General features: G+C 44.7%; 1 protein-coding gene across 8 annotated transcripts in view; it reads left to right on the top strand.

Annotated features, from left to right (window-relative positions):
* TMEM205 (transmembrane protein 205) overlaps nucleotides 1–14,433 on the top strand; it is a 133,966-nt gene extending 119,533 nt beyond the window's left edge. For all 8 annotated transcript variants that reach the window (XM_085600535.1, XM_085600531.1, XM_085600532.1 and 5 more), the window contains 2 exons: nucleotides 8,194–8,357; nucleotides 9,016–14,433. In XM_085600535.1, coding sequence (XP_085456661.1) covers nucleotides 8,194–8,357; nucleotides 9,016–9,318 — 467 coding nt within the window. In that variant the 3' untranslated portion in view covers nucleotides 9,319–14,433. The remainder of the gene's footprint in view (nucleotides 1–8,193; nucleotides 8,358–9,015) is intronic.
* Nucleotides 14,434–14,852: the final 419 nt, after the last annotated feature.

Raw genomic sequence — 14,852 nt, 5'->3', positions numbered from 1 at the left:
CTGAGCGGCCTGTTTGACCGCTCAGTCAGTACCTGGGAGCCTGGGCATGTTATCAACGGGGCTGTGCAACCCTGCACCATGGAGAACATGCTAAGTGCGCATGACTGTTTGGCTGGCCCAATAGGGCCGGCCAAACCGTCATGTGCATCTAGAGACGTGCAAAACACTCCTCACTCTGCTCTGGTGACAGCCCTGCCCTGGCTCTGAGTCCCGCATAGAAAAATACAAAGATAATAATGTCCTGTGATCATTTTATTTTTACACTGCTGAAATAGCAGTGGGGCGACGCTCCTCCGCCTTAGCGCTACTGGTAAAAAGATCCATGCCTCTGATATACCTGCAAAAGTGGGTGGGGACAAAGCCCACCTCTGGAAATTGTGAAGTGTCATTGGTCCTCTTCTCAGAGAGACCAAGGCCTAATCATGCCGCTTGAGGGAAATGGAGGAGGGTAACATCCGTTCTGCTTTCTCCGTGGACGTTGCTGTTGTTGATGGAAAGGTCAAAACTCTTATTTGGACTGCGTTTGGCACACAAGGCCCCTCTGCTAAAACCAGCCCCAGGGCACGAGGCTAAATTCGTGCCATATTTTCAGTAACTATGCTTACTTAACGACTGTTGCTCTGGGCTTGACATGGGTATTATATTGGTTTATTTAAGAAACGTGTTTTTGCCACCCTGGTGCCACCTCCAAGTATTGAATGTTGGCCAGAGATATTAAAGAGAGAGCTAGGAGAGAGGAAGGGAGGGTGCAGGGTAGGTGACCAGAGTAGGGGGGTTTGTCTTGTGGGTGCGGTGGGGCATTATGCGGTGCAGGTGTAGATTGTTATCTAATCCTCGTCGCCAGCCAAGTAGGAAATGTCCACCGGTAACTTCAAGTTGGGGCTTTTCCTACTTACAGGCGAACTCTACAGCAATGCACCCCAATAGGAGCTATGTTGACACCCGCGCTCAGCCTATCCTCATTAGAGCGTTACTGACTGTCTTTGGTGGAATCTCTAGCACAGCGAGTCCTCCTCCATCGTGCTCACTCCAAGACAGTGACGTCACTGCAGGACACAAAGGATACAGAACACAGCACCATATAAGTTCCCAATATCATAATCTTTCACGTATGATTTATACGTTTCCTGCTGCAGCGGGACCAAATCAGAATGTTAATTTATTTTGACAGAGGCGTGGTGAATTGCATGCAGTTGCAGTACCTCACCGGGCTCTTTTCATTTGATTTATGGTTGCGTCAATATGTGCGGTTTTGATTGGCCCCACACGAGGGCAGTGTTTCACTTCCTTTTATCGAGTGCCCGACCTATCTTTGCAGCTCATCTACAGATGGTGTGATTTGAGGGCATCTGGCAGAAGCCACTTCTCTCCGCACATTGTTCCTTTGAGTTTGCCCTCTGAAAACCATCAGGTTTGTGCCTTTTGCAGCCTTAGAAGTGGGATATGCAGAGTGATTGCGCCTCATGGAGCCGTTCCTGGTTTCTATCCTGGCTTGTCCATTCAGAATTTATCCATCAGAGGTCAACAGAATAACCTCCGTATGCTGGGTAATAATAAACCTATTTTATCAGCACCAAGAAACCAGTGTGGCAGCGACTGGGTGCTTTTACAAAACAGATTGTCTTTGTGTTAAATTTGTATTGTACATAGAGTAAAAACGCGATGGGTGAATTAGTTTCAACCCCTGGTACTTACTCAGAGTACATCCTGCCCAATGATTTTAGCTCATATATTCTATTACAAACAGGAGGTATGTGTAAATCAGTCTTGACCCTACCGTAAAAAGTACATTCCAGCCAGGTCACGTCCTCTCTGAGAGCGCAAGCAACACCAGATGTGCTGTAGCCTTGTAAAGTGATGGCAGTGAGTGTGGCCAGCCACCCAGTTATTTTCAGGTTTCTCCCGCATTTGTTCAAAAGGGGATTGCCCAAGGGCACACACCTTAGCCAAATGAGGAGTTCAGCATAGTTTCTTCGAACCACAGTTTCCAAGTCCAACTAGCCCACTAGACCCAACTGGGGTGGAAGTGATGCTGATGGAAAGGCCAAGGGACCACCTTCCCAGGGACATGTCACTGATACCAATCCCCTTTCTAAATAAGTGGGTCCTTTTTCTGTTCCTCCTTTCCAACCTTCACCATCTGTTATGTCAGACCATGCACCTCTATATTCTGATGATTATATCAAAAAAATCTGCGAGGGCCCCTCACTTTTCTCAGACTCTGTAGAAGGCCCTTCCTCTACCAACATATCATCTGCAGAACAATTAGAAAAGTGTAAAAAGAAACAAGTACGCCTCCAACTAATGACCCGCATGCTTACCGAATACCTTAAAGCAGAAACCATCCCCACTGGTTTACAAGTACGTAACATTCCTGGAATCTTTACCGATAATCCAAAGTATATCAGCAATTTCAGCTACATAGGTACAACCTGCTTTAGACACTGGTTAGTACTGGGCATTGACACCGCCACAGAAGCCCTTAAAAAATTAGCGGAAGAAATCGAAGAGATTGAAAAACAAATTAAAGATACATGCCCAATCGCTGAAAGTAAGAAACTTTTGGAACAAATCCAAAAGACAGTCGATGAATTCCACAGAATAGAGCAAAACAAAAAAACTGTTAAAGTAAGAAAAGATATCAGATCATACAATATTGAACGTACATACCCGTATTTACAAAAAGATTTCTACACGAATAGGTCTTACTCCAACCCACAAAACAGCAGACCCTGGGGCCGCTCCAATAGACGCAATAATCTGGTCGGATTCTCAGATACTTCGGCTGAATCTTCCGATAACTCCGACGCAGGTGAAGGTACGAGTACATCAAACCGTACCCCTGGCCCCAACTTCCCAGCCCCAAGCAGTAATTTTTTAGGACGGGGCCAAAACGAACCACCCAGTCGCGGCCGTGTCAAACAGGCCCAGAGATGGTACAACCCACCAGGGGAGCGCCAAACTCGCCAAAAATTTTACCAATGGTAACTGCTGACAATCTACAATGCATACCCATCTTCAATCTTTCACAACACATACTTTCAGACCCTGAGTTATCCCTACTGAGCAAAGGTTTATCATTTGTCCCCACTACCCATCCCAATTTCTAGGAACTTCATACGGTATTACTCCGATTTTTTTTTAGACGTTTACGTCTACACACATTTTTCCTCTTAAATCCTTCCCCTTCTTCCTTCTCCAATACTCCCTTCAGACCTCCATCTACTTTCTCACCCTCCTCCAACATGATTCCCAGCGAAATAACCACTTTTGAAAAACTGGTTCTGAATGATTTTTCCATCTTGGAATCAAAAAAACGTTTCATTCCCTACAATATTTCTCTTCCTGAAAAGAAAGCCATCACTTCTCTGAAAACAAATGACTCCCTAGTCATTAAATCAGCCGACAAGGGAGGGGGCATTGTCCTTCAAGAAAGAGTAACGTACAAGGAAGAAATCCTACGCCAATTATCAAACACAGATCATTATTGCAGACTTCCCACAAACCCTACCAAAGAACTACAAATGGTTATCTTGAAAATCACTACAGAAGCCAAACAGGAGGGTTTTCTTAGCCAGAAAGAATTTTCATTCCTCAATGTAAAATCACCTCGCACACCAGTCATTTATACCTTACCTAAGGTCCACAAAAATCAGACCAATCCACCGGGACGGCCCATAGTTTCCGGTTGTGGTTCTATCCTAGAACCCCTAGGTCAATACATTGACCACTTTATTAAGGATTTCGTACCACTCACCCAATGTTATATCAGAGACATTATGGCTATGATAAACCTCATTGAACATCACCCCTTTGATCCTTCCTCCGATATTCTTTGCACCATGGATGTAGAATCACTCTACACTAACATTCCCCAAATCCCAGCACTTCTCGTGATCCAAGAGGTCTTGGATTCCAGACCACGCCCCCACCCTGTCCCCACACTTTTCATTATCCAGCTACTTGAACTCTGCCTGACCCGTAACTTCTTTACCTTTGATAATGAATATTACCAGCAAGTCAAAGGTACGTCGATGGGCTCAGTTTTTGCACCGAATCTAGCGATCCTCTATATGGACCATCTAGAAATGACAACCATCCTTGATTCCACCAACCCATTCCTTCCGGGCATAACTATATGGCGTCGTTACATAGATGACATTTTCCTGATATGGCATCAAGATGAGGATACACTTTCCCAATTCAATCATTGGCTCAATAATAATTGTTCTGGCCTCAACTTCACCAACACTTATAATAGATCACAAATCCCATTTCTTGATCTAACCATATATCATTCTGACGGCGAATTATTGACCAAACTATACAGAAAAAGCACGGAGAGAAATACATTACTCAGATACGAAAGTCACCACCCCCGTGCACTCAGATTCTCTGCCATACTCCCAATTTCTCCGCATTAGACGGAACTGTTTTTCCAAAGATGATTATTTTTCTGAAGCCCTCATTCTCACCAACAAACTGAGAGCCCGTGGTTACCCCAAAAGACTGGTAAAAAACGCTCAAAAACGCGCTTGGTATTGTCCAAGGGAAATCCTGTTATCACCAAAGGACAAAACCAATGCAAACCGCTTAGTTTGCGTGACCACATTTTCCCCAGCGTCTAACCAAATACGCAAATCCATCCTACAACACTGGCCAGTAGTCAATGCAGGTAATCTCTCAATAGAGCGACCCATTTTTGCATTCCGTAAGAACCGGAACCTAAAGGATCATCTGGTAAGAGCCGCTTTACCTTCCCCCAGCCCATTGGTCACCCTTGATGCACACTGGGGGTTAGGCCCCCTCATTGGACATGCCAAATGTGGCAACTGTAATGTGTGTAGCACTACTATGGAAGGTAAAGACTTTGTATTTAATAATGTGTCTATCACTCTGAATTCCTTTTCGAACTGTAATACTTGCAATGTTATTTATCTTATTTCTTGTCCATGCAACAAGATTTATATCGGACAAACAACGCAAAAGGTGAAATTACGTATTGGCCAACACAAAAGTAGAGTGCGTTGCAAAACCCCAAATGCCCCCCTTGTTGAACATTTTACCGAAATGGGGCACAAACATGTTGACATTAAGTGGACAGTTCTGAAATGCATCAAACAGCCGCCAAGAGGTGGAGACATTGCCAAAATCTTGAATAAAGAAGAACTTAGAATGATCATCCGCACTGACAGCATCAGGAAAGGCCTGAATCGGAGTGAGGATTGGACTAACCTCCTCTGACATCTTGTTCTCTCACCCTAATGTTACATCTTGCTTGTTTTCACAGCGACTGTCAAGGAACAGCTGGTTTCCTTGTTGTTTTTCCTTATTGAATGTCACATTGTCATCTGGCTTCCCCTATGTATACATCGCGTGCACCTGTGTATCTCTCTCCCTGGGTCTACCTTTTCTTGACCATGACACTGAGCTACAATTTCCCTCAACAGCTCTCTTTATTAATAATTTTCCGATTGCTCGTGTTTCTAATATTAGCTGTATTTCATTTTATTCAACCTTTTACAACTGTGATGCAACCAGTTTCTTTTCAAAGTAATATATGAAGTTTTTGGTCTGTCTACAACTGTCTTAAAGAACTTCCACTATCTTTTCTTTCTTTCTATTATTCTACTCCAAGATGGCGCCGCTCTTTACCCGCTCTAGTTCTAACACACCTTCCGGTATTTATTGGTTTCCGGCGCGCGCAACGCTATCACTCGGTTCACTGTAACCCGCAGGAGCAGGCTGGATCACGGTAAGCGTCTAATCTCACCACCTTCCCCTCCCTCTCGTGTCCGGGGCACCAGCTACGTGCTTACACCTTGTTTTCCTTTGTAGTGCATTGTCACGCCGCCTCGATTATCGACAGTTTTCACTTGGACGGTTAGTCGTACTGGCATTAACCTCCCTTCATCCAGGTAATTATTATCCCAGTTTTGCCTACATACTCACGACACTCCCTTCCTAGTAATGCAACCTCTCCGGTTTTTTCAGTGGTCGCTCACCGACAGGAATTACTTCGCGTGACTTCGACCTGGTCTTATTATTAATCCTGCCCGGCTCAGACTCTCGAGCCTCCGCAGCTGCCCCCGTCATTGTACGGTTCTCGTTCTCCAACGAGTACAGGTCAGACCCTTCCCTCTGCCAATAGACCCTTTTTCACTTCCACATTCAATTTAGTCCTTCAACACCCACTTGTCGTCCGGTCCACCATCAGTTTCTGATTTCGCATGCTCCCGTAGCACACGGCTCCCTTCCGCTTCCACCTCGTAATTTTTCACCACCATAGACCATACCTCGTTTTTATACCACCCATTTAGACCCTTCCTTAAAGCCACTTGCGCTTATATGGCATGTCCACAATCGGACTGTTCACTACTCCTTACCGCTGTTTGCCTACACATTCGCGTATTTCCTATGTGCATGGCATTGATACCTCGAACCATTCTCTATCCACCTTCGCGCTGTACCACCGCGCATATCACGTTCAACCCGTGTTCTGTATTATTTCACGCATGCCCACAAAGTCGCATGCACTTGTGGAAACATACTTGCCTTTTTGATTCCACCACTAGCGGTTAGCCAAATCTTCCTTGTTATATATTTCCCTCTCTATTTTCTCTACATCTACTGCTTTTTGTTTCTCCACAGGCAATTTCGTTCACAATCAGGCATGTACACATCTAAGTCCTGATGATGATCCTGTTATTCCTTTAAAAAGGATCGAAACGTTGTCGACCCCTTTAAATAGCATGCACGTTATCCCATTGTGTTAAGAAAGTGCATTCGCTGTTTTGAAAAAGCTTTTCACACTGAATAATCTAAAAAAGCTCAATTTTTTGTCTTGCCTGAAATGCCTTGTTTGTTTTGTTAATGTCAATGTTTATTCTGGACACAGGACTGTGTCCCACACGTATTGTAAATTGTATATGTATTTTCAATTTGAATAATTAAATCGGTTGTCCGGCTGGACTTCCAGAATATAGTATCGATTCTGAACTATATTTATCTGTACATCATTCTATCCATTTGATGATCATTGTTGCTTGTATTGACTGTTGTGGGCCAGGCTCTGATTTTATAGTTTAGGGTTTCTTTTGGTAGAGTGGCAGAGCCAGGATTAGATGTTACACTTTGGGGTGGTGTCTGCCCACTCCAGTGAATTGCTGTCCTTGTTATGGGTCCTGCCTAGTTTTAAGCACCACTCGCTTATTTCTAAGATTCCCCACGCCCCCGTGTTTTCATATTATGGGAAAAACACATTAAACAATTCTGAGACCTTTTCTTTAGGGCGTAGGGCAGGAGCTGGTTACTGGCTAGTATCCATGGCTACTATTGGTGTTTCAGGACTTAAGACTACTTTATTACATTTGAATGAGGCAGCTATTGCTTTTGTAACATTTTCTTTCGAAAGGTGTCAGTAGTGAGCATCACGGCTTACTCCAGGAGGTGGTGAGGGAGTTGGAACTCAAATACAGTATCGCACAGTAATCAGACTTGGTAAGCTTAAAATCCAGCGGAGTGATAACTTTTAAGAGGGCCTCTATTGAAGAAGGGCATTATGGAATTTAACTCCAAAAATGCACCCTGCAACTCAAAATCCTTCCACTGCTCGCTGATGAACATCTTCTGATGTATCAGTGCGCGCTACTGGTCTCCTTGCACGCAACATGTCTAGGCACGCTCAAAGTGTCCTGCGGAGTGATAATGGAAAGCGGCCACTGTAAGAGCTCTGGACCTACGGTGCGCATTCCCGTTCCTCTTTCAGTGACTTACTGGGAGAAGCAAGAAGTGCTGTATGGAAGTCAGGATCCTTTTAACATCCGACATAATTCATTCTGTGGTCCTTTTTTTAATTTTTTTAAAATTTTTATTATTTTATTCACTGTAACAGAGCAACCATATGACATCATTCATATTCACCCTGCAATGATAGTCCAGAGGGAACTGCAAGGTCCAGCCTCATCTGAACAGAAAACCAGCAACCACAGATGGGTTTCAGCCTTCTTCGGCTTCATCAGTGATTCAGATTAATTCAAGCATGTCCATCTCTCTCTTTTAGTTTGATTATGTTATACATAGACCACAATGAAGGAACTGACACAATTGTAAACTATGTGCTTTCCATGCATGTCTTTAAGTGGTGCCTACCACCATGTTCGTAACAAAGTTGTTTTTTTATGTGTTCCTTAGGGTTTGTGCTGATCCGGGGGGTGAGTCGACACACGTTTGGGCTTGTACAAAGCAAGCTATTTCCTTTTTACTTCTATTCAGTGCTGGGATGTGCCTTCCTGAACTTGTCTATCTATGCAACCTACCATCCAAGGGAGCTGCTGAGCCCAAGCGAGAGCCTGCAGGTATAAAATGTGCCGGGGTGGCAAGCCCACATAAAATAAATACAAATAGAGTATGTGAACATGTGAATTAAAAAAATATGCATAACAACTATGAATAGAAACCGAGTGAGTTACACTTACAAAGGTAAGGCACAGTACACAGCCACATTACACGGTTTTTAGAACCAATAATGTTCGGTGGAGCTAGTGAAGCCACGAGTCTGCACACTACTCACTCCTGATACAGTAAGAGAGAGAACAAGGTTTGGCTGCACAGCAAAGTTAAGCCTTAACAACTGCCTGCAGCTGAGACTAACTGTTGTATTAAAAAAAAAAAATAATAATAATAAAAAAGCAAAAGGTGAGACACTTGACACACAACAGGTCACGCACACTGCCTGCCATCATTTGGAGTTTTTGATGTCGAGTGATGGCCTCGAGGTATTTTATCTAGAGTTTCAGGGTTACATGCAGGTAAGAAGCAACCCTCCCGCCCCCCCCCCAAGTTTTAAGGCACACACACATGTATATAAACACTTATAGACATGTGTAGATCATTGCATAGCATGTTGGGCAGAGTTGTCATTTTAGTTGTGTGTGCTAGATGTGTTTTTGCTTTGAGCTACGATGATTGCGTCCTAGCACTGTACAGACTTGTTTCCTGCCTCCTCTCTTGCAGATTGTGCTTTTCTTCCTCTGCCTTGTCCTAGCTGCTGTCAACGCTCAGTGGCTGTCTCAGAGCACCAACAAGGCCATGCTGAAGATGCAGGAGATCGAGCGGGAGCATGGCCTGGGTGATGAGGTGGGACGGAAGGAGAAGCGGGATGCCTACAAGACCCTCCAGGAGAAGGACCCCAAGTACAAGGCTCTGCGACACAAGTTCTTCCGCTACCATGGCCTCTCCTCACTCTGCAACCTCATCTGCATGATTTGCAATGGAGTGAACTTGGCCTACGCCGGTTTGCAGCTTTCTGAACTTTAGGCTTGGAGTGCGGCTCCAAGGTCGTTTCTGTTCTCTCTAAACCTGTGATTAGGAGAATCCTGTCCATACCAAACTGCAGCTCTTTAAGTAGATCTGATCAGCAAGTTCTTGACCTGCAGACTTTATGTGCAGCTCTCACCTTTGAGAGCTGACATACATCAATTGGCCTGTAGGAATGATGCATCTCTTGTGCCCTACCGGAATTGTGCAGTATTTCCTCTGTGGGCAGGTCCTTACGCTTCAGCGCTTCCTGTACCATCCATGGGTACAAATATTGTTCTGGAAGTCTGATATGCAAATCTCCGGCTCCTAGCCCTTATGTGCACTTGAGCTATCTGCAGCCTCTGTTCTTCTTTTGGTGCCTGTCACTAGAATCTATCTTTCCCCTTGCCTGATAGTCTCAATAGGGCCAAAGTCAGAAGGGGCTAAGCAAAGATCTCCCCTCCTGAAATTGTAGCACTGGCTCCGAGGGCCGCCTTAAGTAGGCCTTTGGCTAGCCATACGTGCTACTGTGAAACATCATGCTGCCCCAAAACGTAGAACATTCCCAGTGAATCTTCATTTCTTTTTCATTATATTTTTAGTATTGCCTCCCTGCAAACCAGGGGTATCTGAATAGCTTACAATTGCAAGACTTAAACCTGCTCCACACATTCTAGACAATGTATGGCGGGTGGGACCATTCCTTTTCTCAAGCAGTGGGGACCTTGAGTTTCTGTAAGTTGTTTTTCATTGACTGTCACTTTTTACACAGCTCATGGGTGGGTACAAACAAGCTCCCCCACCCCTGCAAGTTAGTAAAGCGCGCTGTCCATGAGCTCCAGTACATGCCTACTTGGATGAGAGAAAGCTTACCCCACTGATGAGGCTTGTACTGAGTCTTCAGTTTCCTAAGTAGAGCTGCTTTGAGAAAGAGTGATATGAGAAATGTTGTGAGTGACTTAGTCTTACAAATGAGTACATTCCAAGTCTGCGTGATCATGGTGGGACCAGGCCCCTTGAGAAGGCCTGTGCTGTTATTCCTGCCCAAATGAATGTCCGCAGAAGTCTCTGGTGATCTGTGGTGGGCTTGTGAACACGACATGTATATTTGGTGTTGCCGTAAGTTACCTAGAACCTCCCTAATGCGATCAGTGTGGTTTTTCCTAGACAAGTATGTGACACAGGCCCCTTATATAAGATAGAGAAAGTGGTTGCTATGTGTTTCATATGCCATGGTATTCAGAAGTCCCTTCTTTGGTTGGCAAAGTAAATCTGTATTTTTCTCCTGGCCTGCTTCAACTTGTGCAGCTTTTCAGAGAACGGATTTAGAATATATTGCTGCCTATTAATACTTTGTCTATGGTCTGCAGTTCTAGGTAGAGTATGTTCATCCCCAGCCGTGTTGCCATTCATCTGCAGGTCGTTCATGTACACAGGTAAACGCACTTTGTTAGAAAAGAATATGAACTCCACACTGGCGATCGCGGTGCGGAAATGACCTTGGGTTCGAAGTTGTCCTTGATTTTGTAAGGCTCGAGGTCAGTGGGGCACTGGTTATCTTGATGCGGTGGTAACTTGTAGCTTCCATTGGGTTAGAAACATCAGCAGATGAAGAGATGTCGGTTGACAATCACCCCCTGTTAGAAAATATCTTCTTTTTGTTCCAGCACAAAGAAAGGAGTTCAGTCCCGTTTGTAAAACGCCTGTCCGTCATACTTACAGGAAGCTCCCGGATCCACCCTTGAGCCGCAGGGGGAAGGCGAGCCTCCCTTGTAGTGTTAGGTGATCTACAGACACCTGTGTACTAAAATTTTTACTTTTACTGGAAAAAAAGGTATTCCGTTCTCTCTCCGTATTTGAGTGCGACTCATTTGGGAGCCGCATCCACATACTCTTTTAACATCATGCACCCAGTAACCTACCCTCTCCCATGCACCTTCCCTCACATCTCCCCTCCCTCGCAGTCTTTCGACCCCTCTCTCCATTTCCTTCCCTCTCTTTCGCCTGATCCCTTTGCCTACGTACATAAATTTTAATCTCCCAGCCATTTACAATGATGATTCTCCTACAGAAAGCACCCTCTGCCTCCTTCAGCTCTCCACTCTCCACCAATCCCTCTGTACCTCCACCCGCACCACCTCTATATTTCATCTATATCCCTCTCCATATCGGCACTTCGTCTCTCTTCCCACTTCTATTGTCTTTCTCCTGCTCAGTTTCTCTCTCCTCCTTGCTTATTCTCCTACTTCCCTCATTCCTGCTTCTTGACACTCCATCTACCTCTCTCCACCGCACACTTTCCATCATCACAACCTCTCTACCCCCTCTTAACAAAACCACTCCATTTTCTCTTTTGTGTTCCCATTTTTTGCCTTTCCTTCCACCTAAGACACCCAATTTCCACCAACTGCTTTTGCTGTTTTCTCTTTTGCCTATCGTGCCCCAACCGAATGTCCTTCTCCAGATTTGTTTCCCCAGAACATCGCCTTCTTTTGCCCCCCCCCCCTCCTCTTGTTTCTCATTCTTCCTCTCTACCCTAGCAGCCTTCAGCTCTCCTTTCCATCTCTGCTCCTTCTGTCCTCTTGCTCGGCTCACATCCTCCCTTCATCCTGCTATAACAGTCATTCTCTAAAAGTCCAGCCCTTCACCCATCCTTTCTCCCTTCTCAGATTGATACTCAGCGTAGTCAACCACATACCCACCTCCACTCTCCAAAACGACACCCTGTCCACTTCACCACAGGACAATACAATCTGCAATACAGTATACCACCTCCACCCTCCAAAACTACAATTTGTCTACATCACCACATGAGTACAGTCTGCAAATGCACTCTACCACCTCCACCCTCCAAAACGACACCATGTCCACATCACCACATGACAATACAGTCTGCAATACACGATACCACTTCCACCCTTCAAAACCACACCTTGTCCACATCACCATATGACAATACAGTCTGCAATGCACTATACCACCTCCACCCTCCAAAACGACACCTTGTCCACATCACCACATGAGTACAGTCTGCAATGCACTTTACCACCTCCACCCTCCAAAACGACACCACGTCCACATCACCACATGAGTACAGTCTGCAATGCACTATACCACCCCCACCCTCCAAAACTACAACTTGTCCACATCACCACATGACAATACAGTCTGGAATGCACTATACCACCTCCACCCTCAAAAACGACACCTTGTCCACATCACCACATGAGTACAGTCTGCAATGCACTCTACCACCTCCACCCTCCAAAACGACACCATGTCCACATGACAATACAGTCTGCAATACACTATACCACTTCCACCCTCCAAAACTACACCTTGTCCACATCACCACATGACAATACAGTCTGCAATGCACTATACCACCCCCACCCTCCAAAACGACACTTTGTCCACATCCCCACATGAGTACAGTCTGCAATGCACTCTACCACCTCCACCCTCCAAAACGACACCATGTCCACATCACCACATGACAATACAGTCTGCAAAACACTATACCACCTCCACCCTCCAAAACTACATACTGGCCACATCAGCACACGACAATACAGCCTGCAATATACTATACCACCTCCACAACTACACCTTGTCCACATCACCACATGACCGTAGTCTGCAATTCACTATACCACCTCCACCCTCCAAAACTACATCCTGGCCACATCACCACATGCCAATCGTCTGCAACTCACTATACAGTAGGAGTGAGCTGTTTCTCCAAACCAAACCACCACACTTCCCCAGCACATCCTCGCAAAACCACACACCCATAAGTCTAAACTACCCTTCTGCACTTTACCCACCAACTCTATCCCATCATTCTGCACACCATTTTACTACATTGCTAACCATAACAGCATAGCACATTTGATATACACACCTCACAGTTTTCACTTTACACCCAACACGTTAAACCTAAAAGAATGAACTGCAATAGCACACCTGACTCTCCTGCTTGCTAGTACTCCTCACACTTCCAAAAGTAACACCGTAGAACTCTTCCAGGGCTCTCTCCATCTCACATACCCCAGGTGATGTCACATCCATCAGCACACCAACAAACCCCACACTGAAAGATGCTTGACCTAATATCCAGAACTCTGAGTCAAAGTGGGATGCTTCCTTGCAGCCACAGGTACGGGGTAAACTCCTTCATGCTCGTTGATGTATGTGCACCCGCCCTTTGAATTACACCTCAAATGCAAGAATTCCTACTGCATGAAGTATACGTGATGCATCTTAACCAGAATTTAGGTGTCCTCTTCTGGGTAATTGAGCGTGAGAAGCTGGGAGCAGGGAAACTAGGGCCATGGAATTAAACCCAACCACACACAGTAACAGATACTCAGGAGCTAAGTGGATAGTCGATGACAGTGGTTCAAAACCTGGGGTCAGAGGACTCCTGGGGGTCCGGGACATATTATCAAGTGTGTATATAGAAAGTATTAAAATGTGCTGTATATGTGAAGAAATTTAAAACTGAAAGCTAAAAATGAAGTTGGTATAATTATCTTGATTTGTGGAAGCAGCTTGTAAACTGAATTGAAGCAGCAATGTTATGTGACGACATAAAGAAAGCATGATTTGGGAGCCAAAAAGACAGTGATGTGATAGTCTTTCATATCACTTCTAATTTTACTAAGAACAGTAGATTTGAAAAAGCTCCAACTTTCCCATTAAAATGGACTTTCGATTGACACTTTTTTTTGTTTGTGAATTAAACAATTGCTGTAATTTGGTCATCTGTTTGTGCATGTGTTTTTGTATAGTGTTTTGATGTTCAGATCTTAGAAATATCTTATGCAGGGCTCCACGGCTTTCAGTAGTGATTTATTGTGGGTCCATGGCAGTCATAAGGTTTAGAACCGTTGTGTTAGAGGATGCAAGACTGGCTAACTACCTGACCCAAACTTGCGTAGAGTGAAAATAAGGTAACGCAGAGTGCAGCGAGACACTGTGAACCACCATGCAGAGATGACCCACTACATGCTCCAGGTGTAATTTTATAGGAATTATACTAATTGTGGTACTGATGTTTAATTTTTTTTATAATGCCTATAATGCTTTTATGATTCATATATGAAATCGAATAAAGCTTGTTTGACTTGACTACTCCACGTGCACATGGGTTTATTTGGAAAGTCCCAAAGCCCAGCCTACCCTTATGGAACATAAGGACAATCCATACCCTCCGATCCACCAACCCAACGCAAATCTGGCTTGGGAATGAATATGCCACAGTAAAAAACCTGCTGGATGAATCGCAGTGACATTCCGCAGTTTGTATAAAACCTCATGATGTCAAGTAATTACTATTTAAGGAATGTCGCGCAGGATGCACTTTGCAAACTGCTAAGGTCTGTCTGCCTGTTAACACTTTACAGTCTTGTGGGTGGCACTTTCTGCTTGGTCTGTGAATGTGAAGCGGGTGGGTTAGGAAGGGGATAGGGATATTTGAGGTGGTGGTCTTCAAGATGGCTGACGTTTCCTGTGATCCAGTCTCAGCGTGAAGTCAATGCCACGTGAGA

This window comes from Triturus cristatus, chromosome 4_2, assembly GCF_964204655.1.
Source record: "Triturus cristatus chromosome 4_2, aTriCri1.1, whole genome shotgun sequence".
NCBI classification, from domain to species: domain Eukaryota; kingdom Metazoa; phylum Chordata; class Amphibia; order Caudata; family Salamandridae; genus Triturus; species Triturus cristatus.
This window is presented reverse-complemented; position numbering and strand designations above follow the sequence as displayed.